The sequence below is a fragment of the Aquarana catesbeiana genome, linkage group LG04 (assembly GCF_042186555.1).
Source record: "Aquarana catesbeiana isolate 2022-GZ linkage group LG04, ASM4218655v1, whole genome shotgun sequence".
NCBI classification, from domain to species: Eukaryota; Metazoa; Chordata; class Amphibia; order Anura; family Ranidae; genus Aquarana; species Aquarana catesbeiana.
Window position 1 is genome coordinate 642,426,818 of NC_133327.1, and position 9,357 is coordinate 642,436,174.

A 9,357-nucleotide genomic window follows, 5' to 3' on the forward strand; every position below is an offset into this window, starting at 1 on the left:
GTAAGATGGTTACAGATGACAAGGCAGCTGTACTAAATGCTTTATTTTCCTCAGTCTTCACACAGAAAAAGGGGTATAACAACCACGAGGGTATTGTTAGCAACACGCCACAGGATGTACCCTTGTGGCTAACAGAGGCCGGAAAGGATTAGAGAAGCCCAACATAAATAAATCACCAGGAGCAGATGGCTTACACCCGAGAATCCTTACAGAACTCAGTCAGGTTATAGCCAGACCATTGTTCCTAATCTTCATTGACAGCATACTGACAGGATTGGTACCAGCTGATTGGCAAAAAGCCCATGTTGTACCAATATTCAAAAAAAGGGTAAAGATCTATTCCTGGGAACTATAGGCCTGTCAGTCTAACGTCGGTAGTTTGGAAACTATTTGAGGGGATGATAAGGGACCATATCCAAGAATTTGCTGCAATCTGGACAAAGGTAGGCCGGTGGATGTAATGTATCTGGATTTTGCAAAAGCATTTGATACAGTCCCCCACAAATGCTTAATTTACAAGCTGAGGTCTGTAGGCATGGACCATAGGTTTGTTCTTGGATAGAAAACTGGCTACGGGGGCGTGTCCAAACGGTTGTGATGAATAATGTATACTCAGAATGGTCTAGAGTGATTAGTGGGGTACCCCAAGGCTCTGTCCTGGTACCAATTCTGTTTAATTTATTTATAAATGATATCGAGGGTGGGATAAATAACTAGATCTAAGTGTTTGCTGATGACATAACAACACAGCAGGATATAGAAACTTTATCACAGAACCTTGTAAAGGACCTTGTAGAGGGCGGCACAGTGGTGTAGTGGGTAGAACTCTCACCTAGCAGTAAAAAGGGGCGCTGGTTCGAATCCCAACCATGACACTACCTGCCTGCAGTTTGCATGTTCTCCCTGTGCCTGTGTGGGTTTCCTCCGGGTACTCCGGTTTCCTCCCACACTCCAAAGACATGCTGGTAGGTTAATTGGCTTCTGTCCAAAAAAAAAGTTGGCCCTAGTATATGAGTGTGAATTGGGGACCTTGGATTGTGGGCTCCTTGAGGGTAGGGACCGATGTGAGTGTGCAATGTATGTGTGGAGTGCTGCGTAAATTGACAGTGCTATATGGGTACCTTAAATAAATAATAATATTAATGAGACACAATGTACAGGGATAGGGACAATTGTAGATGCACACCCATACTCACTCAGCTTGAACTGGATGGACTGGTGTCTTTATTCAACCTTACTAACTATGTAACTATGACCTGAATAAATGAATGGAGTGGGCTACTGCATAGCAAATGAAGTTTAACATTGAAAAATGTTAGGGGGTAAAAATATAAAGGCAAGTTACTCATTAGGGGGAGATCCCCTAGGGGATTCCAGGATGGAGAAGGATCTAGGGGTCCTAGTAGAAGACAGACTGAGCAATAGCATGCAGTGTCAAGCTGCAGCCACCAAAGCCAGCAGAATATTAGCATGCCTTAAAAAGGGAATTTACTTTAAAGATAAAATGATTATTCTGCCACTATATAAAACTCTGGAGTATTCCGTCCAGTTCTGGTCACCAATCCTCAGAAAGAATGTGCTGGATCGAGTCCAGAGAAGGGCAACTAAATTAATATGGAGACTGGAGGACCTCAATTATGAGGGACGACTACAAGCGCTAAATTTGTTCTCCCTGGAGAATATGAACCTGTTCAGTCCCAAGAAGTGTAAGAAGACACAGGGCCACATGATGAGACTGGAGGAGAAGCGGTTTAACCTTAAGCTGCGTAGAAGGTTTTTCGCGGTAAGGGTGTAGAACTCTCTTTCACAAATCGGTGGTGTCGGCATGCAGTATAAATAGTTTTAAAAGACTCTGTGTTCGCTAAGATGCACGTCCAAATTTACAGGGATATGGGAATTTTTTCTTCTACACACCTACACAGGTTTAACTGGATGGACTGTTGTCTTTATTCCATCTTACCAACTATGTAACTATGTGTGCCTAGCCAGTGTTTGTGTGTACTTTGTGCTTTCACTAAGGGCTGTGACAGATTTTATTCCCTGCTTTGCATTGACGTAAAATCCATCACCTCCCCGCTGTCAGGACGGAGCTCTGCCTCGTTTACAGAGCTTGAAAAGAGTTCCACTATGTAATGTTATTGTCTAGTAATTAACTTGAAATATGTTAATCATGTAATATGTTCTCGTTGTTCATAATGTCCACAATGTTTTTAATATAGGAGAATCTTTAAATAAAATAAAAATACTTTTTTATTCTTCATATGAGTTTGTACTCCTCTACTATATATAACTTCTGTGCAAGTGCAGGTAAAATCCATTCAGGGGAACCCTCTCTCTTTGTATATGCCTTGTTTACAGAGCTCTGTCCAGCCTCTCTCCTTGACAATCAGCAGGTGCCGGTGGACATCCATTCGCCGGCACCTGCTTTTTCTCTGAAAAATGGCCAAGAAATCATAAATTCTGCCAGGGTGTGTAAACTTATGAGCACAACTGTATATGCAACACATGATTCTGCACAGAACAGCCACCCTGTAGCAGTAGATCTGCTACAGGGCGGACGTTAAGTGGCTATGCAATATTCTAATATCCAAAGCCAGGATGTGATAGGTACTTGAATTTAAAGTGGAATCAAACTCCCAAAATAAAAAAAAATTCTAGGGGGTAGTTTTTTTGAAAGAATAGACATTCAAAGTCTATTTTGCCAAAAAAAACAAAACAAAAACAAAAAAATTTTCCTCTTTCCCATAGCATTTTTTTCTGTGTTAATTGTACGGCGTATGCAGTGTACACTCTTGGCTCCTCATATGCCAGGAATAGGACAGTGTTGGGGATGACAGTGTGCATGTGCAGAAGGGCTTAGCCACCCAGTGGCTGAAGACGATCACTGCGGGACCTAGAAGAATCGACATTGACATGGAGTTGACAGAGGGCCATTATCTCCCAGTGCTGTTAATCACAGCCAGTGACAAGGGAGGGGGGCTGGGCGGGGCCAAGCCACATTGTCAATGAACACAGAGTGTGGTTCAGGAACAAGCCCACCCAAGTGCCCCCATAGCAAGTGGCTTGCTATGGGGGCACTCGGCAGGGAGGAGGAGCAAGGAGCGCTGGCCAGGCTGCTCTGCGCAAAACCATTACACAAAGCAGTTAAGTATGACAGGTGATACATCCTTATCAGACATCACAGCCAGATTTCTGACCTCTATTTCAGCAGGAGCGTAGCACAGCAAGAACACTGGTCACGTAAGCTTTAACACCTTCTGAATCTTTGTATCATTAATCTGTATTTCTGGCTAAACTTTTGAAAGTGTAATGCGGATTTGATTTCAATAAACATCTCTGTAAAAAAAAAAAAAAAAAAAAAAAAAGGAAGGACGCTGGTCACAACACACCCTCACCAACTCGCTGGACCACAATGAGCAGCAGTATACTGATTAGGTCATTTCTCTGCTCACTTCCCTTCAGCACCTGCACAGTATCAGAACCTGACTGGCTACTATGTGTTGGCCCATCATTTCCCAATCTGTGTGATGCTCTTCTACAGCTCTACAGGAAATATCTATGACAACAAATTCAAGAACGTACTTGCTTGCTTTTTAAAATACATTTATTTTTCCTAATAAATGAAAACATCACTGTATTAAAGCAGAGCTCCAGGCTCCTTCAGAAAAAAAATCAGCAGCTACAAATCCTGTAGCTGCTGACTTTTACTATTAGGACACTTACCTGTCCAGGGATAACTGGATACATGTGTCTTCACCTCAGCTGATTATTCCATTTGCTCTCGGGTGCTGCCCCCACCATTGCTTGTAAAGAAAACCGGCAGAGAAGCCTTGCAGCTTCACAGCTGAATCCCTACAGCACATGCACAAAGCACGCTGCGCATTGTGAATGTCCCGGCGGCGGGAGAAGGAGGAGGGGGGGGCCAAACTTCCAGGTGATTTTTCCGCGGCGAGATTACCCGGAAGTGGGAGCTGGTACTTGTCAAAACCAGGTCCCCGCGTACTTATTTACAAAGTTTTATAACCCCTTTTTAACCCCTTCAGATCCACACTATAGCCGAATGACAGCTACAGCGCGGATCTGCTTTGCCGGGAGGCCGTTAATAGACGTCCTGCCCTTTGCAAGCTGGCCATGCCCCCCCCCCCGAAGGGCGCGCGTTCCAATCACCCGAGTCAATGAGACTCGGGTGATCACAGATCAGAGTAAGGGGTCGATCCCGACCCCTTACCATATGATCAGCTGTCAGCCAATGACAGCTGATCACGTGATGTAAATAGAAGATCGGTAATCGTTTATTTTTTCTTCTCACGCTGACAGCGTGAGGAGAAAAAAAAGCTGATCACCGGCTTCTGTTGAAGGGACCCGAAGAGGAGGAGGCGAAGCTGCCTAATATGTGCCCACCAGTAGCACCTGCCAGTGCCACGAATCAGTGCCCACCAATACATAAGTAAAAGCAATCAGTGCCACCTATCAATGCCCATGAGTGCCACCTATCAATGTCCACCAGTGGTGCCAATCGGTGCCTCATCAGTGACACCTAGCAGTGCTGCCTATCAGTGTCACCTACCAGTGCCGATCAGTGCCCATCACTGCCACCCATCAGTGCCCATCACTGCCATCTATCAGAGCCCACCAGTGCCACTTATCAGTGACACCTTATCAGTGCCCATCAATGCAGCCTATCGGTGCCCATCAGTGTAGCCTCATCAGCGTACATCAATGAAGGAGAAAAATTAGCTGTTTGCAAAATTTATTAACAAAATATAAAACGGTTCTGTTTTTTTTTTTTTTTTTTTTTTTTAATTCAGTCTTTTTTAATTTGTTTAACAAAAAATAAAAAACCCAGAGGTGATCAAATACCACTAAAAGAAAGCTCTCTTTGTGGGAAAAAAAAAAATGATAAAAATTTAATTTGGGTACAGTGTTGTATGACTGTGCAATTGTCATTCAAAGAGTTCTGCCCTGTACACACGGTCGGACATTGATCGGACATTCCGACAACAAAATCCATGGATTTTTTCCGACGGATGTTGGCTCAAACTTGTCTTGCATACACACGGTCACACAAAGTTGTCGGAAAATCTGATTATTCTGAACGCGGTGACGTAAAAAAAAAAACACATACGTCGGGACTATAAACGGGGCAGTAGCCAATAGCTTTTGTCTCTTAATTTATTCTGAGCATGCGTGGCACTTTGTCGGATTTGTGTACACACGATCGGAATTTCCGACAATGGATTTTGTTGTCAGAAAATTTTATAGCAAGCTCTCAAACTTTGTGTGTCGGAAATTCCTATGGAGCTTACACACGGTCGGAATTTCCGACAACAAGGTCCTATCACACCTTTTCCGTTGGAAAATCTGACCGTGTGTACGGGGCATAACAGTGCTAAAAGCTGAAAATTGGTATGGGCAGGAGGGGGGTTTAGGTGCCCAGTAAGAAAGTGGTTAAATTTGTTTGGCAAAAAATAAAAACCCCAGTTGTGATCAAATGCCACCAAAAGAAAGCTCTATTTTTAGAAAAAAAAAAAATGATAAAAGAAAAAAAAAGAATGACCGCACAATTGTCATTGAAAGTGTTACAGCGCTGAAAGCTGAAATTTGGCATGAAGGGGGTGAAAGCACCCGATATTGAAGTGTTTAACCATTCACCTGGGGTGGCAGCTTTATGGTTAACGTAGTGTTCCTTTTTTCAATTAGCCCCCGTCCACAGACCACATTACCCACCACAACACATTTGTGGGGAAGAGATCCTTGTCCTCTCAACATTGGAATAAGCAGTTTTGTCAATGCCGGTGTTTGGAAGCTGGCAGTGGGGGGGGGGGGGGGGGGGGTGACAGGGGGTAGCGTGTTAGCAAGGTGGCAGCGAGGTGGGGTAGACATCATAGCCGATTACTAGGCATGGAGGAGGAGGGAGGAGGAGGGAGGAGGAGGGAGGGAGGGAGGGAGGGACTGGGCTGTCATTTAGGATCTGTATACAAGCCCAAATGTGCGATGTCATACCATGTGACCTGACTAGCGCCAATTACACAGGAAATGTTCTCTCCAGCAATACAGACCAAACTGAGCATGTGCAACCTGACTCCACTGTGTCTTATCCAGACTTGTCCTGGGAGGGGAGGATCTGAAGCATGCAACTATGACAACCAGACAACCATTTGGATTGTGATGCCCCAACTGATCGCTGTTGATCAATAGGAAATCTGTCGGTGGCAACCAGTAGACAGTTCTGTCAGGCGATTGTGACAAGAATTTAAAGTGGAACTAAACCCATCAATTTAACGGTTTCAAAAACAGTTACATTCAAGGCAAGCCAGTGTTCTGTCAGAAAGTCGCTACCCATCAGAAAATGCAACCTTAGTGACGTTTCATCACGGCCATCTTGGTACACCCCGCACTCGTCCGCAGTAAGCCTACAGTCAGAAATCACCAAGCGGACAACTTTTTACACCCACCGGAGTTTTGCATCTCACACTTATTTTTACCAGTAAACTGAGGTTATATAGTGAAATACAGTATTTAGAAATCCGTCAAACTGTTTTGATGTAGAATCTTAAAAGCGTTGTTCTGTCAGATTAGCAAACCTGTGAGATCAGCAGGCTTTGCCGCTGCTTTTAAAATTCAACATCAAAACAGTGTCACGGATTTCCAAATACTGTATTTCACTATACAAGCTCAGTTTACTGGTAAAACTAATGCCCTGTACACACGGTCGGATTGTCCGATGGAAAATGTGTGATAGGACCTTGTTGTCGGAAATTCCGACCGTGTGTAGGCTCCATCACACATTTTCCATCGGATTTTCCAACACACAAAGTTTGAGAGCAGGCTATAAAATTTTCTGACAACAAAATCCGTTGTCGGAAATTCCGATCGTGTGTACACAAATCCGACGCACAAAGTGCCACGCATGCTCATAATAAATAAAGAGATGAAAGCTATTGGCTACTACCCCATTTATAGTCCCGGCGTACATGTTTTACGTCACTGCGTTCAGAAGGATCGGATTTTCCGATAACTTTGTGTGACCGTGTGTATGCAAGACAAGTTTGAGCCAACATCCGTCGGAAAAAATCCATGGATTTTGTTGTCGGAATGTCCGATCAATGTCCGACCGTGTGTACGGGGCATAATTGTGAAATGTAAGATTTCAGTGGGTGTAAAAAGATGTCCACTTGCCGCCTTCTGACTGTAGGCTTACTGCGGATGAGTGCGGGGTGTACCAAGATGGCCGTGCTGTAATGTCACTTCTGTTACATATTGTAATGGGTAGCGGCTTTCTGACAGGACACCGGCAATGCAACTGTCACAATGGTTGTAACTGTTTGCTGTCAGCTAATAGGAAAACAGTCAGTGGCAACTAGTTACTGTTATGGGACACGGTCCATGCTGGGATTGTCCATTCACCTTTATGTGCGATCACCTAGTGCGTTTTTATCCCATGGTGTTTGTCTCAGGAGGAGATGACAGGCATATGACAACACCACTACACAATCGCCTGACAGAACCGCCAAGGAATAAAAATGCACCAGATGAGCGCACATGTTCATATGAATGTGACTGGCCAGTCCCAGCATGGACCGTGTCCCATAACAGTAACTGGTCGCCACTGACCGATTTCCTATTGGCCGACAATGATCAGTTGGGGCCCCACAATCCAAAATGGTCATCCGATGTCTATGATTGTCGTTTTTTTGACGAGGCCATCGGTGCCCTCAAAATCCATAGACAGGCGATTGTGTGGTGACGGGATCGTCCGCCTGTCTCTGGCGTCTGATCATAGACATCAGATGACCATTTTGGATTGTGACGCTAAGACCGTTGTCGGCCAATAGGAAATCAGTGGATGGCGACCAGCGACCAGTTAGCGATATTGGAAAAGTCTGGTCATCATTGTGCGCTCAGGCGAGATATCCTGAGAAATTGGTGGATAAAAACGAAGGTTGGTGAGCGCCATGTGATGCAGATGGCTGATGTGTATATACATACATATACACACAAAAAAAAAATAAAATAAAAAATGTATATATATATATATATATATATATATATATATATATATTTTATACATACACACATATATACAGTATATGTATTTTATATATACACACACACACAATTATATACATACACACATATATATTTTATATACATACACACACATATATATATATGTGTATTTTATTTATACACACATTCTATACATACACACATATATTTTATATACACACATATCTCACACACACACAATAGACGGACATGTCTGAGGGGGATTTTGCAGATGGGAGCCTCGGACACCCCGGAGCCCCGCCCACCTCTCCCGAGGCTACCACCACACACACAAAATGGCCACTCACCGGGCTCGTAGTCCGGGATCCGGGCCTGGAAGTCGGCTCCCACCCTCATGCCCACATCTGGAAAAGGAAAAGAGAAGACGGCTATAGCTGGGGGGGATGTCATCGCGGACTCACACTCACACTCAGCCCGGGGAATAGAGGGGGGAGGGGAACATTCGTTCGAGGCTCATTCACGCCGTTCGAGGCTACCCCCGTGCTCGTCGTCGCTCCCGCTCTCCTCGGAGTAGTGGCCTATGGAGGCGGCGGAGGGGCTCTTGGTGCCGTTGGAGCGGCTCTTGCCCAGGAAGTCGGTGCCTTTGTCCATCATGCCCGGCATGGCTCTCCCCGGGATGGCTGGCTGGGAGGACTCGTTAATATGGAGGCGGCTCGGGGCGCAGGGACACGCAGCCGCAGCACACAGGAGATCAGTGCGCCGGCCCGGGGCTCCCCTACCACGGCGGGCGGAGGAGAGAGGGGGAGGGGAGGATGGAGAGCAGAGGAGGGGGGACAGGAGGAGGACCGGAGGGTGAACTCTATGACCCCGGGGAGAGAGAGAGGAACAGCAATACCAGAGAGAGGAGAGCCAGAGACACAGCAATACCAGAGAGAGGAGAGCCAGGGACACAGCAATACCAGGGAGAGGAAAGCCAGGGACACAGCAATACCAGAGAGAGGAGAGCCAGGGACACAGCAATACCAGAGAGAGGAGAGCCAGGGACACAGCAATACCAGAGAGAGGAGAGCCAGGGACGCAGCAATACCAGAGAGAGGGGAGCCAGGGACACAGCAATACCAGAGAGAGGAGAGAGCCAGGGACACAGCAATACCAGAGAGAGGAGAGAGCCAGGGACACAGCAATACCAGAGAGAGGAGAGAGCCAGGAACACAGCAATACCAGAGAGAGGAGAGCCAGGGACACAGCAATACCAGAGAGGGGAGAGCCAGGGACACAGCAATACCAGAGAGAGGAGAGAGCCAGGGACACAGCAATACCAGAGAGAGGAGAGAGCCAGGGACACAG

General features: G+C 45.7%; 1 protein-coding gene across 1 annotated transcript in view; it reads right to left on the minus strand.

Moving 5' to 3' along the window:
• The window catches only part of RCOR3 (REST corepressor 3), an 80,448-nt gene extending 71,630 nt beyond the window's left edge, over positions 1-8,818 (minus strand). The window contains exons 1-2 of the mRNA XM_073628421.1: positions 8,547-8,818; positions 8,358-8,414 (exon numbers count right to left, since the gene is read on the minus strand). Of these exons, the coding sequence (XP_073484522.1) occupies positions 8,358-8,414; positions 8,547-8,673 (184 nt within the window). The 5' untranslated portion in view covers positions 8,674-8,818. The remainder of the gene's footprint in view (positions 1-8,357; positions 8,415-8,546) is intronic.
• Positions 8,819-9,357: the final 539 nt, after the last annotated feature.